This window comes from Ochotona princeps, chromosome 14 (assembly GCF_030435755.1).
Source record: "Ochotona princeps isolate mOchPri1 chromosome 14, mOchPri1.hap1, whole genome shotgun sequence".
NCBI classification, from domain to species: domain Eukaryota; kingdom Metazoa; phylum Chordata; class Mammalia; order Lagomorpha; family Ochotonidae; genus Ochotona; species Ochotona princeps.
The window spans coordinates 7,118,909-7,138,495 of record NC_080845.1 but is presented as its reverse complement, the minus strand read 5'-3'; the positions used below and the strand labels follow the sequence as shown (position 1 = coordinate 7,138,495).

At 47.0% G+C, this 19,587-nt stretch overlaps 1 protein-coding gene across 3 annotated transcripts in view; it reads right to left on the bottom strand.

Annotated features, from left to right (window-relative positions):
• The window catches only part of GOLGA1 (golgin A1), a 42,792-nt gene extending 24,896 nt beyond the window's left edge, over positions 1 to 17,896 (bottom strand). For 2 of the 3 annotated variants that reach the window (XR_009246628.1, XM_058672562.1), the window contains exons 1-8: positions 17,652 to 17,896; positions 10,290 to 10,380; positions 8,384 to 8,458; positions 7,385 to 7,482; positions 6,212 to 6,244; positions 2,027 to 2,155; positions 1,554 to 1,723; positions 961 to 1,072 (exon numbers count right to left, since the gene is read on the bottom strand). Coding sequence is in view for 2 of the 3 variants with exons in the window: in XM_058672562.1 (XP_058528545.1) it covers positions 961 to 1,072; positions 1,554 to 1,723; positions 2,027 to 2,155; positions 6,212 to 6,244; positions 7,385 to 7,482; positions 8,384 to 8,458; positions 10,290 to 10,380; positions 17,652 to 17,786 (843 nt within the window). In the remaining variant the exon portion in view is untranslated. The remainder of the gene's footprint in view (positions 1 to 960; positions 1,073 to 1,553; positions 1,724 to 2,026; positions 2,156 to 6,211; positions 6,245 to 7,384; positions 7,483 to 8,383; positions 8,459 to 10,289; positions 10,381 to 17,651) is intronic. The other variant, XM_058672563.1, reaches the window with a different exon arrangement.
• Positions 17,897 to 19,587: the final 1,691 nt, after the last annotated feature.

The following is a 19,587-nucleotide window of genomic DNA, read 5'->3' as shown; positions in this document are numbered from 1 at the left end:
CTATTTGTGAACTTGTTTTTTTTTCCCTTGTGGCTACAGATGATTGTTTTATAAAGAAACTGTGAGTTTTTGAGGGAGAATAATTGTATGTATCCAGATGTTAAGTTAACTGAGAGGAGTGCTGTATACCGCCATCCATTCCAGACTGTGTTCCTGGTTGTTTCTTACTGGCAAGTAACAGCAGAGTAAGTGAGTCTGTGGGTCCAGCAAGGTATATAACCTCAGCCTTTTAGGTATCTGGAAGCAGGACGACACTGGGCTGGGGGGTACACAACTTGCATCAGCACAGACGTACTGTTCTGTAACCACGCTGCTGATCTGCTTCACTTGAGATAAGTGTTTCATAAGAGGGAGGTGAGGCGGGTAGCATCATCTGATGGGGTAATGGGACAGACTGGACTGTCGGTGACTAAAGGACACTGCTGGCATTGAGAACCCAGCACTCAGGGAAGCTACATGTTTTGCAATCAAAGCACAATTATAAAATAGGGATTATTCTCAAAATGCCAGGAAGCAGGTATTCACTAAGAGAGACTACTTCACGCTCAGTGCTATCATTTTTATACCTCAGAATTCAGCATATGCCCAGAGTGGGACAGGAGACGTATGTCCATCGAATGACAAGCTAATCACGGCATCACCATGTGCCAGGGCCAGAAAGGGACCAGAGTCAAGTGTGTGAAATCCACAGCTCTGGCCCCACCAACAGTGACTGCCCCATCTTCTGTGTTCCTGCAGGCCCTGCGGTGTGCTCTGAGAATGCCCATAAGGACAAGGTGGATGTCTTCCGCAGTGCAGTCATTTCCACCTGAGTGCGGTCTAGCTGGGAAAGCAAACAGGGCAGTGGACAGCACGGGAGAAACACGCTTCCAGCAGCCACCTGGGGTGGATATCCGTGGCAGATTTTTACCCCACTTGTTGACTCCTGGGGACCCAGATCTGCTCTGTGCTTGAACTTACCTTTTGTAATTCAAGGGAAAGCTGCTGAACGAATGCTTGGAGCTCTTGTTCCCTTTGTTCCAGGGCTGTGATCTTACTCTCTGCACCTGCTTTTGAAGCTGTCACATGATCTCTTCATTGAAAGAAAGCAGACAATGAGCAAATTTGGCTATCTCATCTACAACACACTCTTCCACAGGAAACCCAGATGGTTCCTTGTATATCAGGACCGCAAACATCATCAGCCACAGGAAGGTTATCAATGGAAAACACTTCTTGGCTCTACTGGAAGCTGAAGTCCAAAGAGAAAAGTCCACCCAGGACTAAGCCAGAAATCCTAATCTGTCTTTGCTTACTCAACAACTGAACCCCAAACCCAACCTGAATGGCTCAGCAGGGCTGGATGGCTCCTAGCCCAGACAGATGAAGGGCAGAGAGGGTCAGGATGGAGTTAGGGATTCTGAGTTCCAGGCAGGTAACCAAGACCAGATGCCTTTGCCAGAACTGAGGTCACCAAGCACTGCCGCAAGCAATGGGGAAATGCGGGGGGGTGCGGGTTCAGGCCGAGCTACGCTAACACCTCTTCCCAAGCGCCCCACAGACCAAGCAAGAACCTCTGCGCTTCCAGCGTCGAGCAGTGTCTCTGCAGTTCTTCCAGCTTTTGGCTCAAGTCTGATGACATCTGATGGGAAGCCAGCAACTCCTCCTGGGTGCGGCTGAGTTCTCTGGTCCGAGCCTCAAGCTCCTGCTCCACTTTCCCCAAACTTTCTTCTTTTGTTAACAGCTGACACAGAGACAAACCGTTTCACTAGGCTACCGCTGAGATAGACACATTAGAGAGTACTGTGGGTGAATAGCCAAACTTGTCACTTTTGGGACCTTACAAAGGGGCTTACTGTACAGCACTTCAGACTAAAGGGAAAAAGAACTATATTTCAAACTGAACTTTTGCATTTTAATAAAACAAAAACACATAAACATGACTAATATCAGTGACCACTGGAGTCTGGTAACCAACAATTAGGGAGTAATAATTAGCAAATAAGAGAAAATAATCACGTTTTCTGAAACAAACCCACATACGTACCATATGCTTCACTTTACTTAGTTCCTGCTGCTGGAACCCCTTCAGTTCATCCGCCTCATCTCTCCTTTGGAACAGATTCAGACTCTGGCTTTTCACTTCCTGTAACTGAGCTGTCAGAAGCCTGTTTTCCTGTTTGGAAGAAGCAGACATGAGTTCAGGCAGGCAGGGCCTCAGGGACATGCCGGGAGGGTAGCCACGGCCCTGTGGTTGATACACGCAAGTTCACATTTGACTATTTTAATTAACACCTGATGGTGACGCACAATGCCAGCTCTGGGCTAATGCAGACCTCGAAAGGCAAGCAGTGACAGTTAAGGTAGCTGAGGTCCTGCTACCCTCAAGGGAGAACTGGACTCAGGCTCCAGCATCCAAATCTGGCCCACTGCTAGCCAATGTGAGCATCTCGGAACGTGAGACAACGGACTGGAACTTTCTGTTTCTCAAATAAATACATAAAGTGAATTTTTAAAAAATCTGTATTACACAAGTAGAAAATCTTGGAATTACCGTGCCAGTACACAATGACGCACTGATAACTGGGAGCATCATGGTAATATGGCATGGCACTGAAGCTTTGTAAGTTAAAACAGGACGTTTTAGGGGCAGTGGTGATCTAGTGGGTTAAGCCACGTGAGATGCCTGCATCCTGTAACAGAGTGCCTTGCTGGAGGCCCAGGTACTCCAAACTCTCACTCAGCTTCCTACAATGTGCCTGGGATGCAGTAGATAAAAACTCAAAGTACCTGAGTCCCTGCTTCACAATGTGGCTGATCCTAATGGAACTGCTGGTTCTGGCTTCAGCCTGGCACAGCCTTGGCTGCCGCATGTGGGGAGTGAACCCTTGGATGAAAGATATTTCTGTCTTTGCTCCTCTTTTCTTTACTCTGTTCTTCAAACAAATATCTGATTCCATTTTAAATTATAACAAGAGCAACAATTATTTAAAATGTCAAAGTTCTGCTCAGCACATTTAGACACACATTTCACATGTCTGGTCTTAGCGAAAAATTTGAACTGGCTGAAAAACGCCAATAACCAGAGTTCCACAGGATCCCCACCGCCTACTGCCACCAAGTACAAGCTCTCACACAGAATTAATATCAAGCAAAAACAAAAATCACAAATATACATGGTGTCAGAGGTAGGTTACAATTTACTTAATGACACCTTCTTAGGAATGACTTAAAAACTCTGCTTAAGAACAGCTGCTGATTATTTTTCAAAAGATTTAATTATTTTTATTTGAAAGGCATTATTTTTATTTAATTATTTTTATTTTTATTTACTGAGTGAGTGAGTGAGACACAGAGAGAGAGAGAGATGGAGAGACAGAGAAGATAAAGAGTGAGTACTCTTCCATCAGCTGACTCACTCCCCAAGGCGCTGCAATGGCCGGACTGGGCTGGTTTGAAGGCAGCAGCCTGGAACTGCGCTTCTCCCAAGCGGATGCAGGGACACAAGCACCTGGGCCATGTGCTACTCTTCCAGGACACAGTGGCAGTGAGCTGGATTGTAAGTGGAACAGCCAGGACTCAAGCCAGTGACTATATGGAATGCAGGCACTAAAGGCCGAGACTTAACCTACCAGTTTTTTATAGAAAAGAAATAAAGTCTCAAGATAACATTCCTGAAAATGCAAAGTGGCTTCAAAGGACCTGCATGTACCTCCTCCCTCATCCTGACCTGCAATGCTTCTCCAATTCTTCACTGGACAAAGCAAAGCAAGCACAAGCTCAGAGAACTGACGCAGGATTCCTTAGCTCAGCGCTCCAAGGGAACTTTCTAAACCATTCCTAAAAAAGTTCAAGACTTGTCACTGACAGACTTTTTTTTTTTTTAATTGGAAAGGCAGATGTACAGAGATGAGGGGAGACAGAGAGGAATATCTTCCGTCCGGTGATTCACTCCCCGAGTGGCCACAATGGCTGGTGTTGTGCCGATCTGCAGCCAGCATCCAGGAACTTCCTTCCAAGTAGCCCACGTGGGTGCAGAGTCCCAAGGCTCTGGGCCGTCCTCAACTGCTTTCCCAGGCCACAGGCAGGGAGCTGGAAGGGAAGTGGAGCTGCTGGGATTAGAACTGGCGCCCATATGGGATCCCAGCGCGTTCAAGGTGAGGACCTTAACCACTACGCTATAGCGCCGGGCCCAGACTTTTTTTTTAAAGATTTAATTACTTTAATTCGAAAGTCAGATTTACAGAGGACAGGCAGATAGGAAGATCTTTTGTTCGCTGGTTTACTCCCTAAGTGGAAGCAACGGCTTGGAGTTGAGCCCATATGAAGCCAAGAGCCAGGAGGAGCTTCTTCCAGGTCTCCCATGCAGGAGCAGTGCCCTAAGGCCTTGGGTCATCCTTAAGCGCTTTCCCAAGCCACAAGGAGGGAGCTGGAAGGGAAGTGGAGCAGCCGGGACACCAACTGGCGCATATGTGGGGATTCTGTTGCATGCAAGGTGAGGGCTTTAGCCACTAGCCTACTGTGTCACATCCCAGATCTTTTTAAAAATCATTTATTTGGGGCCACTGTGGTAGCATAGCCCTCTAATCCTCTGCCTGTGATGCCGACATCTCATATGGGTACCGGTATGAAGACAGGTTGCTCCACTTCTTTCCCAGCTCTCTGCCTGTGGCCTGGGAAAGCTCTGGAGGACGGCCCAAAGCCTTGGGACTCTGCACCTATGTAGGTGACCCGGAGGAGACTCCTGGCTTCAGATCAGCACAGCTCTGTCTGTCAGGACCTTTTGGGGTCCCAGTGGAAGGAAGATTTTTCTCTCTGCTTCTCTCCGTAACTTTTCCAAGTAAAAATAAATATTTTTCTGTAAATAACTTAAGAGGCAGCAAAAGAGAGCGAGAGAGGGCAAGCAAGAGAGCACATGTACTCTGATTTGCTGGTTTCCAGCAACAGTCAAGGTCACAGCCCGAAATGGGAACTCCATCCGGGTTTCTCACATGGGTAGCAGGGACCCAGTGTGTGGGCTATGGCGCTGCTTCTGTGGGCTGAAGTGGACCACTAGCTCAGGCCCTCTGAGATGAGACACAGGTATCTTAGTCTTCACACCCAGCAAGCCTAACCCTGACATATCTTAAGAGCTTCTATCAAAATAATGATTCTGAACTAACCTATTCACGTATATTTGAGAAGATTATCACTAACAGATATGTTTGAAGATTTTCCCCTCTTCTTTGGGACTTGTTTTTCCTGTAATCCTTTCCTTATTAAAAAACATGTTGCAGCATTTCTGATAGTTTGATAATCAGATTTCTACAGAACACACAAAGAAAATTGCTGGCTTAACTTTTATGAAAAGAATGTAATTATAAAATTCATCTGTTCAATAAAATAGCAAACATACTTTGGAACTACACATATCAATCTAAAATAATTTTGCTATCATGAAGATTACTTTAGGAGCACTCAATGAATTAGCTGAGGGAGATGAGTCTGTTGCCTTCAAGACGCCCTCCAATGGCAGGTCTGAAAGTCTGTTCTCACGCAGACACTGGAGCAGCAGCCTTGATGAAGGCACCTGCAGGGCTGCACGGGCTGTGCAAGCCGACTAAGCCCATGGCTTCCTCTGTGTCTTGGCGAGAAATGCTTCTGTCTGCTCTGTGCTGGGCCTTGGGGAATGGCCTCCATCCCCATGGCAGGGTCAAGCATCCCTAATGTTAACTTGGGGTCAGTCATGGCCTCAACAGGAAACAGACAGAAGGCTTAAATTAGGCATTTGGGGGTTGGTTTAATAAAGGGATTTATCAAAACTGTAGGAAGAAAGCCCAAGAGAAATAATGTGCTGCTTACTGCAGAGCGCCAAGCGGCGAACGGACAAAAGGGTTAAAGGAAATCCAGAGAGAAAAACTACGCCTGACAAAGGTTCACGTGAAGTTGTGACTTGAAGCCAGGGATGGAATGAACCAGAGGGATCCCACGTGGATGAAGCTGGGAGCGGGGGAGAGACCCTAGCATGCTATTCCACACAGTTCCTTCAGCATTCCCCTCCCCTGACGATGTCAGAGTCACAGAGGAAAGGAAAGGTGGATATTCCAGCAGGTGTAAGGAATGAGCGGCAACACACCCACCATGAGCTGTTTAAGTCAGTTCCACCACAATTAGTACATTGCTCATCCAATACTACACATCCCAAGCTCCAGGGCTGAGAGCAATGTGACTGAAGAGACAAACACAAACTAACCTTTTCAAGGTGATCCATCTTTTCTAACCATTCCTAAAACAAAACAGAACAAAACAAAACAATGAGAGTATAGTTTCCAGGGAAGATTAACTGTAATACCAAGATACTTATAAAATAAAACAATCCAGCCAACTGCCTCTAGATAGCAACCAACCCAAACACAAAAAAGCAAACAAAACCAAAAACTCTAAAGAACTTGGCGTAACATTAAGATGGCCAAGAATATAAAAGCAGAAAAGGAACTTTACATAAAATTGTGCAAAATCAATGTTTGTAGACGTTGCCTAGGCAGGACAAACCAAGCTGTATGCGCTGTTGCTACGCGGCTTTTCAGCTCTCTCTCACAGCTTCCTCACGTGCACTGTGAGGATTTATCTTATGACTGGGTGAACAGGATGACTGTAATTTATGATCAGAAACTAATTTGCTGATGGGGGGATCTTCAGTAGTTTCTGATCATTATTTTCCTTTTCATTTTTATTTCACCAATGTCCTTTGTGCCGTCTATTAGAACACAAAGGAGAAGGAATCCTGCCTGATTCACAAAACAGGGGGGAACGTGGTCACTGATACCAGAGGCTACATCCTGTTTGTGGGGAGCCGGAACCCCCCAATTTCAGCTTTTCATATACATACACCCACACTACAGTTAGCCACTAAGCATGTTTTCTCTGGCAAGTAAAGGCTCCAGATAACAAAGATGCACTTTCAAATCAACCAGCCAAACACTCTACATAGAGCAGCTGTAATACATAATGGGAGTTCCTTTTGTGCACCTGGCTGGTGTTGAAGACACTCAGGAACAGAGGTAAGAAATGCACGGACGGCCTGTGAGCAGCACCGCAGTAAGGTGGCCAACACCAAGGGCAGGTGTTGTGAGGTTGAGGGCTTGAGCTGGTTTTCAGAGAGCAGACTTGCCCCTTGTTTGGGGACCCACCACCAGAGTAAAGAGCACGGACACATTACAGAGAACGACTCACTCTGGACCCATTCCACGACTACACTGTGTAACTTCACAACACCACGGCATGAGAGGACATCTTAAAGAACTTAAATATTAATCCTTTTGTCACAGATTGTAAATAATTTCTCCCAGGTTATGTCATGATTTTTAAGATCATCTAAGTAAGCAAAGCCTTTCACCATTCTTGGGCAGTGTCACATACAAAATACCTGGTCCTTTCTGGCTAATGCCAAAGCCAGTCCTTCTGCCATTTTGGCTCTGTTGGCTTGGAATGTCTCATTCTGCTCTTGAAATTTCCGCATGGAAGCTGTTAACAAAGAGGCTCTATTTGAGATATGGAAACATTTCAGAAAGAGCGTGTCAAATAGCCCACATGACTACTTCACAACTGTTATCACCTGAAAAAAGACTAAAATCATAATTTATGTATGTAGATTATGAGCAGAGGAAAAGTCTGATCCATTTTGATTTTCCAGAGGAATCTTTTGGCCTTGGCAACGGATTATCTGTTTACTTATCTTTTTTTAATAGTTAAACATACATATACATAAGTAGATTCCAAAAGGAAACTTTTTAAATGGCACAGTGATAGAACAGAGGTAGGTAGGTAGTAGCCAGAAAACATTAATGCTGTTGCTACTGATGGCTACTACCTGTTCATCAGAATTAAAAATAAAACAAAGCTAACCTAAAGTTTACTTTCCTTAAGAAAACAAACAAAAGACCAGTATGTAATACATTAGCAAAAAATGTAACTTATGATTTTTATTATCATCTTTCTTCAACAGTATCCAAAGAACACAAGATTCAGATACAAAACATGTCACTGTGCTGGACAAGCAATGCCAGCTCTTTTTGCCTTCCCTCAACCCAGCAGTCAGGCAGCTGTGGCCAGAATCCATCTCCTGAGCCAGACCCAAGGGCCAGGTGCTGCATTTTACTAAAATCTCATGGGGCCACTAAATGGATCAACTGGACAGACAAGCTGGTACACGAAATGACTTCTTCCTAATACGCATAAGGAACATAAATGTGAGGTTCATACTTATAAATATCACACAAATCTATCAATCTGAATAAGCATACTGTTTATAAAATAGTTACAAGAGCTGATGAAGGACAAACTTCACAATATACTATTGTATTATTAAAAAAAAAAAACTAAATCCTGAAAAGATTGAAAAACAAAACAAAACAAAAATACGTACAATCCTGATGTTTTTCTAATGCAATTTCAAGCTTCTCTTTTATCTTCTGCAAGTTTCGGACCTGTTCAGCATAGTCTTGGGTGAGGTGAAGCACACACCAGGAATGGACAAACATCAGGAAAGGAAGTTAATTAAACACAAAAATGAGTGAAAATGATGATTTTCTCAACTTGAAAACCATTCCTGTTAAAGAAAGCTATGCAGACAGCCTCCCATTAACAATGAATAACACAGGCAAACGAGTACAAATTATCCATGGTGTAATGGTGAATACGGACAGGCAAATTTGTTAAGCCTTAATAGGGTACAAGACTTAAGCAGGAATTGGTTCTCAAAAATGCCCTGCTATGAAAAACACAGCATTATCTCATTACATCATGCAGATCTCGGTGTTCACTTTCCTGTCTGGCGTTCACAGTAGGTCAGATCCAGACTAACCCGGGACGCAGCCTGTGTGACAGTGGGCAGGGCAAGGGCAAACGCGGAACGTAAGCTTGTCACTGTCTGTCCACTGAAAGAACCAACCTCTCCAGAAAGCTGACACCTTTTCGCACCTGCACGGGAGCTGAGTTACCCATGCGACAGTAAAGGTGGAAGTCAGAAGCAATGTCCTGGGTGGCCAAAGACACTAGAGTAAAGTGAAGAAGTAGAGAATAGTTGAAATCCCAGCACTGTCAGTCTGTAGTATATTATTAATCTAAGTATTAGTTTCTTCATCTATTAAATGATATTAATCACCCCCAAGACAGGGGCATGTGACAATGGAGTATTCCACATGGTCTACGTGCTTGGAGAAGGCACTGCTGTGTCACAGTAAGCCTGAGGCCGAGCAGCTGGCACCTAAATGGGCTCTAGCATTGTCTGTGTTCATCCCTGGCCCTGCTGCACCTCCTGTTAGGAAGGTGTGGACTATTTAATTACCTCTCCAACCTTAAAAAAGTACAGGAGCATTACACTTCTGTCACTTCTGTTGGTCACTGACAGTGTTTTCCAACAGAAGTGACAACATAGTAACAGGTGACTTTGAAGCAGAATGAACTCCAGCATTAAGTCTGGCTCCAGCTCCACCACTTACCATTTCTGTGACCTTAACCTTCACCTTAACCTTCTAAGGCCATATTGGAGAGAAAATTATTAACTTTACTTGTGAACTATGCGATGAGCTTTTTACAGCTACCCATACTGTCACCTTCAATTTGGAGGATTCTGGTCTACTGATTTTACCGCAATCAGAGTGGCCAAAGGCCAACAGACACTAGACACAGAAGTCAGGGACCACTTCACAGGCGGTGAATCACAACAGGGGCTTACAACTGAATCACGGACATGTCCTACTCTGGGAGAGGAAAAAACAGAGCTGTGTGAATTCTCAACTGCACACGAAATATGTAATGAGAACTACAGCTTTTATAACAGTGTTAGAAATACCACTGAGAAGTGGCCCAAAGACCCAGACCAACATTACACATGTGAATGTACTGTGATTAGAGGCAATATTGGGCCAAGTTCTTTCTGGTGCTAATCAAACCAAAACTGTTGGCCATGCCAGTGTGAGCCCAGTCTTTGTCCCCTGAAGGTCTGCTGTGCTATGTGTAACTGTGGAAGATGGTCAAACCATTTCTATGTGTACTCTGAATCCCTTTTCTAGCCATGGCTAGAAACCTCAGGAGCAGAAACAGTTTTTAAAACTGCTTTTTAAAACCTCAAGAGCAGCTTTTGAAAGTAAGCTTTCAGGTTTGTGTGTATTTTATTCGACACACTACAAGAAGGGAACAACGAAGGTCAAATTGTTTCTCAGGAAGATCAAAAGAATGTTTAAAAATAACTGTGTGCTTCTAACGGTCTACTTTATTGGGGGGAGGGTCAAACAGACTACTGTTGGCAACGCACGAGTTCTTGGACTTACCGGAGAGCCTGGCTTCTAACTTCCGGATCTGCTCATTCCTTCTCAGCAGCTGGGACGAGAGATCTTCTCGGGAGCTGCTGCCATCGGAGGCCTGTTGAGAGAGGCACAGGAGATGTCACAGCAACTTCTCCGCAGTGGCGACCAGCTCCGGGCACCACTGAGCCCCAGGCTCCAGCTCTGCTGCAGGTTCAGTTACTGTAACCAATGGTGGTCACTCAAGGCTGCTGCCAGCTGCTGCTGCTTCAGATATTGGGGCTAGTGATAGTCTAGTGACTACCTCCTTGTCCTGCAACCCCCAGGATCCCATATAGGTGCCAGTTTGTGTCTGGGCTGCTCCAGTTCTTTTTTAAATTATTATTATATTTTTGACAATCTTTATATAGTTAATTAGGGTAAAAATGTTCAAGGGCTATAGGAAAAGTGGGTAAGACTATTATTTCCATATTGTTTCCTTCATGTATCTGAGGTAAAGGGGGATACTGAGGGAGAGGTCCCACCCAGTTTCCCACCCACCCCAGGTCCCGGATGTGGGGCATGTTCCAAGGGTCTTGCTCAAGTGGTTTTGATAGTTCAACAGTTATGAATCGCTGTCAATCTCGCTACTCCAAGCACGATGAGGTCGTTGAAGAATCCATGACAGACATAGTCCATCACAGAGTTTCTGTTTGCCCAGTATTTCGCTGCCAACATACAGCTGTTGTGGTTGATTGACTTGTTCTGTCTTCTGTGTTAGGGTTCTGAGTCCGGTATTTCGATTGGGGAGATTCCCCAAGGAAACTTTGTCTGAGGTGTTCCCAGACCAGATTCTTGTATGTACTAGCAAGTACAGAGCCCGGCACAGTCCATCGCCCTGATCAGCTGGTGGTTGCAATTGCTGGGGTGGTTCTGTTTTCAGCAAGGACTTCCACTGGAAGCAATCGGTGTTGCAGTCCAGCCTGGTTCTGTCCGGCACACAGTCTCGGCCCTCACATAAACCAGTGGGAGCTGCAGCCTAGTCTGAGTGACCCACAGTAACCCCCACCGGGCCCGTCCCCTGCCCTGGTTTGCCAGTATGTACAGCAGACTAGTCCAGTCTGTCCCACATCCCATTCGACTCTTGTACATGTCAATGGGTATTAAAACTTAGTTCCATCAAACCAGCTCAACTATCCAGCCCTCACGGATGTTGTAGGATGCCTCTTTGTCTAGCCACCCCAACCCCTGTCCTAGTTTTCATGCCCTCCTGTGGGAGTGGAAACCCAAGAGGGGGGAGCCCACTATTTCCCTCCCAGGTCTCTCCCACTCCTGGATCATGCACTCTCCAGGTGGTTCTGTGGTTTGACTTGACAGAATTAGCCCCCAGTGCCAGCTTCTGCCAGCTGATGCTGCGGCTAAGCCCAAACAACCCTTACCCACTCTAATTTTTGTTTGCACCAGCAGGAATAATCAGCCCAGCCTGGCTTTTCCCTGATCTAGTTCACATGAGGCCCACAGGTGTTGTAGGCCTGCCTAGTCTGATCTGTACCCATCCCAACTCATGCTATCCAGTGGGAGTAGCTGTCCAGCAAGGGAACTCCCCCTGTTCCCCCGACCAGCTCTGCCCCTCCCTTCCTGGTTCTCACGTGTGCTGGTTGGGTGCTGTGGTCACATCCAGTACAGGCAACCTCACCTTGGCATTCCGTATTGTGCACTGGTTTTTGTTGCGACTGAACCTGGTTCAACCCACACTCTGTTCCGGTGCTCGGATTTGCCAGTGGATGACGTGAACTGATTCAGCCTGGTATGCCCATGACCCATGCCAAATGTATGCCAGTGGGAAACTTTCCATGGCCTATTCTGGGTTGTTTCCTATCATGCTTCCTGTGCTTACCTGCAGGGTCTGTGTCTGGGCTGCTCCATTTCCCATCCAGCTCCCTGCTTATAGCCTGGGAGGATGGCCCAAAGCTTTTGCATTCTGCACTTATGTGGGAGACCCAGAAGCTGCTGGCTCCTGGTTTCAGATCGGCTCAGCTCTCGTTGTGGCCACTTGGGGAAGTGAACCTGCAGCTGGAAGATCTTTGTTTCTCCTCTCTGTAAAAATCTGACTTTCCAATAAAAAATCAACAAATCCTTTAAAAAAAGTTAATGACTGTAGGATTCATTAACCTTGATTTGGAATAGTTTTCAAAAAAGTATTTTTATTGGTTTGAGAGGCAGAACAACACTGAGAGACGGGTCTTCCATCCACTGGAAGCCATGAGCCAGGAGCTTCCTCTGTGCCTCCCAAGTGCATGTTGGGGCACAGGGACAAGGGACATACTCTGCTGCCTTCCGGGAAGCATTAGCAGGGACCTAGACTGGATTGGCAGCAGTTGGGACAAGAGTTGGTGTCCATATGGGATGCCAGGAAGCAAGCAGTGGCTTAACCTGCTGTATCACAGTGCTGACCCTGAAAACTTTAATATAACTGGTCCCCAAAACTTCTCTGCTTGCAGTGGAAGCCACACCACCTCTCTCTGTAAGGTGAAGGAGAGATGAGATGTTATATGCCTGTACATGTGCTCTATTAGGATAAATGACAGGAGATAAATATACTATGATTTATCTTTACAAGGCTCCAATGCTGAGGAAAAAAGAGGGGGAGAAGAGTTATTGAATGAAGGATGAAAGGCAGGCCTATGACTACGAATTATTGGTAATAGTTAATAATATTAATTATTATCGATAATAATTGATAATAACAGATTGATAATAACGAATCAGCAGGGAGATGGAGCAGGAGCAGAGCCAGCTCCCACTGGGGATGCCAGAGCTGCAGGCCACAGCTTAATCAAAATCTTCTACCTACAAAATTGTTCAAAATATATAAAGGAGGAAGGAAAGGCTTGATGAACTTTCCACATTCACTTTAACAATTACCAGTGTTGTCCCATATTTGTTTCAGTGATTTTTCTGCTTAAGTGGCTTAAAGTTACAACCATCATAACTTTTTTTTAAAGATTTATTTATTTTTATTGGAAAGGTGGATATACAGAGAGGAGGAGAGACAGAGAAAAAGCTCTTCTGTCCAATGATTCACTCCCCAAGTGAGCTGCAACGGCCGGTGCGCGCCGATCCGAAGCCGGGAACCAGGAACCTCTTCCGGGTCTCCCACGCGGGTGCAGGGTCCCAATTCTTTGGGCCGTCCTCAACTGCTTTCCCAGGCTACAAGCAGGGAGCTGGATGGGAAGTGGAGCTGCTGGGATTAGAACCAGCATCCATATGGGATCCTGGGGCATTCAAGGCGAGGACTTAAGCCACTAGGCCACGGCGCCGGGCCCTAACCATCATAACTTTTCAACCTACATTCTTGGATAAGTATTCTTAAAATACATGGGAGCCAAGTACAGTAGCCTAATGGCTGAAGTCCTCGTTTTGCACACACCAGGATCCCATATGGGCACCAGTTCATGTCCAGGTGGCCCCACTTCCCATCCAGCTCCCTGCTTGTGGCCTGGGAAAGCAGTGGAAGATGGCCCAAAGCCTTGGGTCTATGCAACCATGTGGGCAACCTGGAAGAGGTTCCTGGCTCCTGACTTCAGATTGGCTCAGCCCCGGCCACTGCAGCAACTTGGGGAGTTAATCAATGGATGGAAGATCTTCTCTGTCTCTTCTCCTTTCTGTATATCTTTCCAATAAAAATAAATCAATCATTTTTTTAAATGAACATTTTTTCTTTAAAACCCAAAACCATTATCACATCAAATAACTTAAAAATTTATTATTTATTTTTATTAAAAAGCAGATTTAGAGACAAGGAGAGAACAATCTTTCATCCGCTGGTTCATTTCCCAAGTGGTAATAATGGCCAGAGCTGAGCCAATCTGAAGCCAGAAGCCTCTTCCAGGTCTCCCATGTGGGTGCAGGGTCCCAAGGTTTTGGTTCATCTTACACTGCCTTCCCAGGCCAAGAGCACGCAGGTGGATGGAAAGTGGAACAGTTGGAACATGAATGGGCGCCTGTATGGGATCTTGGCGCTTACAAGGGGAGGATTAGCCAATTAGCACTTCAGCTGTTATGGCTGCTGCTGCCATTTGGGGAGTTGAAGCACAGGATGGAAGATCTTTCTGTTTTTCCTTGTCTGTGTAAATCTCCCTTTTCAATAAAAATAAATCTTAAAAAAGAAAGAAAGAAAAGGAATGGCAAGAAGAGAGGAAGCAGAGGAGCCAGGCCTGGAGCTGCACTCCCGACGCAGGGTGCTAGAGGTTGAAGCGTAATGCCCGCCCCGGGCAGCTTCTCCATCACACGAATTGTCTATGAACTTTCTGAAGACTCGCAGCTGCAACTAGTTGTCTTAGTCAACCGTGGACTAAGACAAATGCCAGAAAGCGGGTGGGATGTGAATGAGGCGGGTTCATCTCATCCTTTCACAGCCTGACAAGTCCAAGATCAAGCAGGTGACAGATTGTGTCCAATTCACTGATGGCGCCTGCTGGCTGTGTCTTCACTTGGTGGACAGGCCAAGGCTGATTGTGGGCACAGAAGCCATTAGGAGGCTCCTTTTCCTTGCCAAGACTCCCTCCAAGGCCTTACCTCCTGGTACCATCACACTGGCGCATAGGTCTCAACATAAACAAATCGGTACGAACACAGTCCAACAGGTGCTGTTACAGAGTGGAGGCCGGGACAAGGCGCCAGCTGCAGTCAAGAGGGGTGAAGGGGATGGTGAGGGGGAGGTTTGGATCAAGGGGGCTTCTTCTAAGCTGAGTTTTGAAGGAGGCAGTAAGTGTCTATCAGAAGGAATGCCAGAGTGAACGACTGGGACGGGAGACTTTCCACAGGAGATGCGAAGGTGAACAGGCACAAGGAATGTGGTCCATTCAGGAAGTGCAGTAATGTCCATGTGGCTCTGGCAAACAACGAGACTGGTCATGTGGCTGGTGACAAGGCCCTGGCAGTTTACCATTACACTATAACAGCAAGTTTTCGTTTTATCCCGAACATGATGGGGAAGCTCCTGAATTCAAGCATTGGAGACACAAAAACAAGTCTGTTTTGACAGGATAGCGTTGGAGTCCCTGGAGGTAGGGCACCCAGATGGGTCCCTGTGTCCAGGAAAGAGAAGCCACCTGACATACAATGGACATGAGCGCGCTAACACAGTGGAGTGGAGAGGCGAGTCGGACAGGTATTTGGGAAATGGAAGCCAAAGCACCTGTAGGTCTCCTGGACACCCCAAGAATGCAGAGGGCGAAGGGATCCTGATGCAAGCACGGGTGCTAGCGCGTGGCTTGAGGGGACGCCGAGGCATACCGCAGGAGGGAGTTTGTAACGTCAACTTCGTTCATCTGGAATTTGAGGTGTCTGTGGGAAAGGCATGTGTTGGGAGCAATACGTGGAGCTGTATCTAAGCTCCACACACGGGCTGGAGGCGAGTCGGCACACACGGTAACTGGAAAGCAGAGTTCTCGCCAACTCAGGGCAGTCCGTCCATGTGGAACGTGTCTAGATGAGGGACTTCCCTTGGCACATCGACACAAAGACAAGGCTTAGCGGGCCTGTGGCCACAGCGCTAAGCCCACACGCAAAGTGCACGTGTCTGCTCACGCACGCCCAGTGAGGAGCTACACGTGGCTATTCTCACTGCTCTGCTCCAACAAACCTGATAGCTTCTGCCACCTCATCAGACCGGGAGTCAGATGTCAGGAGAAAGGAGGCCGGACACTCATCTGCTCCAGGCAATCACTTAAATGTGTGTTCCTGGGAGAGACAGAAGTCAACTGTGGCCACTTCCAACGCTGGACTCGTACATTGCAGGCAAACACGTGACTCACAGCTTCATGTAATACAGACACATTCTGGAAACACGTGAAGTTAAAAAATAAAAGCCCAAGACCATGGTATGATATACCATTTTATAAAGTTCAAAAGTGAGTTAAAAATTCATTTATGACATAAGCTACAAATAATATTACAATATTATGGTCCAAATAATGCTTATGGTAAATAAATAATAATTGCCTATGAGGTACTTCCAAAAGTTAATGAAAAGTAGCTTATTTCGTTGCAGAAAGTCTTGGAATTTGATTTTGCATGATACTTTTTGAAGTGTCCTTGTACATATCGGAAAACAAATTTTAAGAAGCAAGAGAATGATAAAACAAAGTTTAGAACTGTGGCAAGTGACAGAGGTGGACTTTTTTTTTCTGAATGAAGATTTATTGATTTCCACCGTATTAACTTTAAAAATGGTATGAAGCTGACTGCAAGAAAGGGAACGGTGATTTTTAAGTTAAAAAGAAGCTAATGGTGAAAGTACATCACCTCTGGCTTCTGTCAGCATATCACCTTAGAGCGAATTGAGATTTTTTTTGTCTGTTTGAAACAAAGTTCCACAACTCTGCAATCCAGGGATGCTGCAGGCTCTCCCGGCAAAGTCCTTCCCTTTGGGTCAGTCTCCTGGGCCAGAGGTCAAAGTGCTTTCAAAAATACTGCCATTTTCCCAGCACAGTGTCTTTGATTGCATCCACATACTGAGTTGGAACCCAGTACACCCAGTAGTAAGAGGCTTCTGTGGGAGCCAACTGAAATGCCATCATGCGGTGGTCTTCGCGTCCTTCGATGGGTTCGCTGACCACATTTTTAATGGAGCCCATGGGCAATTTCTCAGTCCGCTCCTTTGTGCCGATCCACAGCTGGTCTTGTTCTAGCTTAAAGGTGAGTCGCACTTTCCCTCCAGACTTATTGTACATGCAGACAAGGGGACCATATTGACAGGGCTACTTCTCTGAATATATGCTTTCTACACAGACATTACATATATATTACATACACATACATATCCTTTTGAATATGTCAAGCATTATAAGGCATTTTTTTTTACTAAGTCTTCTAACTTGAGGATCCTGTCATGTGTTAGGCATATTCAAATTCTTAAGCCTAACTTTCTGCTAACATAGCAAGCAGCAGTCTCATTCACTGCAATCTCACCAAATACAACTGCACTTGACAAAGGACACACTGCACCCATAGGGCCTTGTTCCCATCAGTTCCTCCACCCCCAACCCCTTGGTGCAGTCTGACCAACCCTGACCACAGTCCACAGAGCTAGCCAAGCACCGAGGACAAGAACCGGCGGTGTCTGTGGGGGTAAACAGGCCCAGGCGTATGCACAGGTCAGAGCCAAGGAGGTTCGTAGGTGGGAGAGCACCTTACGGGCAACAGAGACAATAAAGAAGGGAACACATACAAGGTAAGGAAACAATCCAGCCCCATCACGATAACCACTGACCTTGGGCAAGAGGTCACATGTGCTGGTCCCGCCCAACTACAAATTACAAAAGGCACGAAATAGGCAACTTCATGACACGACTCCCTGGAACATCACGTCTGAGCCAAACATGAACAACTAGAGAAGCTACTCACAAAGTCATCTCCGGAGTCAGCTCCCATAGAGGCGACCGATTCCTTGCTCACCGACCTTGGGATCCTGGTGCCACCCCCAGGCCGCGGGGCGACTGCAGACTCCTCGGCGATTTTCTTCTTCAGCTTGGCGAACATGGTGGCTGCCGGGCACAGGATCCCAGTGCTTGAGTCCCTGTGGCAGCCCTTCTGCCGGCGTTCACGATCCCGACACCGGCGGCACCTGCGAAGTTGCAGACATGCAAGCCAGCCCCAGCCGCGTCGATGGGAGCCCCGGGTTTAGGGCAAGCCCGCACCTATGGAGCAGGTGAAAGCCTTCTCCGTAAACGAAACACTGGGAAGATTTTCCACACCTGAGCTACTGCCTTCAACTTCAGCTTTTAGAAGGCATGTTTGTTAAGTGACAGGTCAACGTAATAGAATTCTAAACCTTTAGGAAGTACACAGGCGCTTTATCTACACACGCACGCATGAGGAAATCTAGTCTTGAGGTGAAATGACCTGTGAGGCTGGTGGCTGAGTGGCAGGGCTGGTACCTGAGCACTGAACTCTGACTCACAGGTCCTGTTTTTTTTTTTTTAAGTAGATCATGCTGACTGTGGCATATGACACATTTAGGAAAATTTCCTGGGGCAAACATCAACATCCTCAAACCAGGACTTGGTGCTTTGCAATCCTTCCTGCAACCATATCAGTATTTTAGTACAAAGTATTATTAAGATGAAAGAAAAAACATATGTAACTCAGGAAGCGGAAAAGGGGGAACATTTTATGTTCCCCACAGAAAGCTCAAAGCCCTATCTATTTATTAAAAAAAAAAAGGAGCCAAATACAATCACATATATTCTATCTGTACCACACACTCTTATTTAAACTTTTCCTGAAAATGGTGTGTGGTTAAGTCTGGGGAATAAAATTCCTCCAATCACAATTTTTTTTTCTTTTGTTTGGCAGGATACTTTCCACATTTTCTGGAGGGTTGAGAAAACTCTGCTCGAAGGCCTACCAGCGACTTGTCACCAGCTCACCCATTCCATCCGCCCCACTCTTCAGAGGTGTCAACATCACTTACCTGGCTGCTCTGCCAGCCTGAGAGCAGCCTGGAGGGCCAGGCGTTCTGTACTGACCCAGACACAAATCAAACACCGTGGGCACTTTTAAGTACAACGGTGGGAAGTCAGTCAGTGGAGGAGCAGGAGGGAGGGGGAATTCGTTTCGGGAAGGAAACCCTATCAGTAACCCCAGCTCAGCCTGGTCTCCTGTGCATCTGTAACTTTTCTCAGAGCTTAAGGCACACAGAGCAGAGTAGCTCACAGCAGCTCGGATGAAAGGACGCTTTCCCAGAGCCTGTATTTATTTCTCAGTTGCTCTGACACTCACACGCTGTCTATCTGGGACGTCTGGTTCGCACCACGACGAGGCGGCAAACTTGGGACGGGGGCTAACGCCCTGGATGGCAGCTCCGAGCCCACTCCCTCAGCGTCCCTCCATCCCCGCCGGGGCGAAGGCTGTCCACCACGGGAAGGACCCGACAGCAGGGAAACTGAGACCCAGCAAGGAGGAGACGCTTGTCCAAGGTGGCGCTGGGAGGACTCTGCCAGCCTCAGGCCGGGCAGCCCGCCTCCGCTCCCATCCTCGCCCTCCCGGTCCCGCCCCCCGCCTCGGGTCTCAGACAACCCTGTCCAGGGGGCGCTGGGGCCAGGCCGAGGACGCCGGGAGAAGGGGGACCAGGGAGGGCTGCTCGGGTTCCCCGGGGCCTCGGGTCGCGCACCTGCCGCTCCGGGGGCGCCCGGCAGGGCACCGCCTCCCGGGCCTCGCGTGAACGCCGGCTCGCGTCACCTGCCCCACCGCCAGCCGCGGAGCTGGAGCGGCGACCCGGAACCGCACGTTCCCCCACCAGCGCGCCGGAAGTGGCCCCGCGCCGGATGGAGCCGCCGCG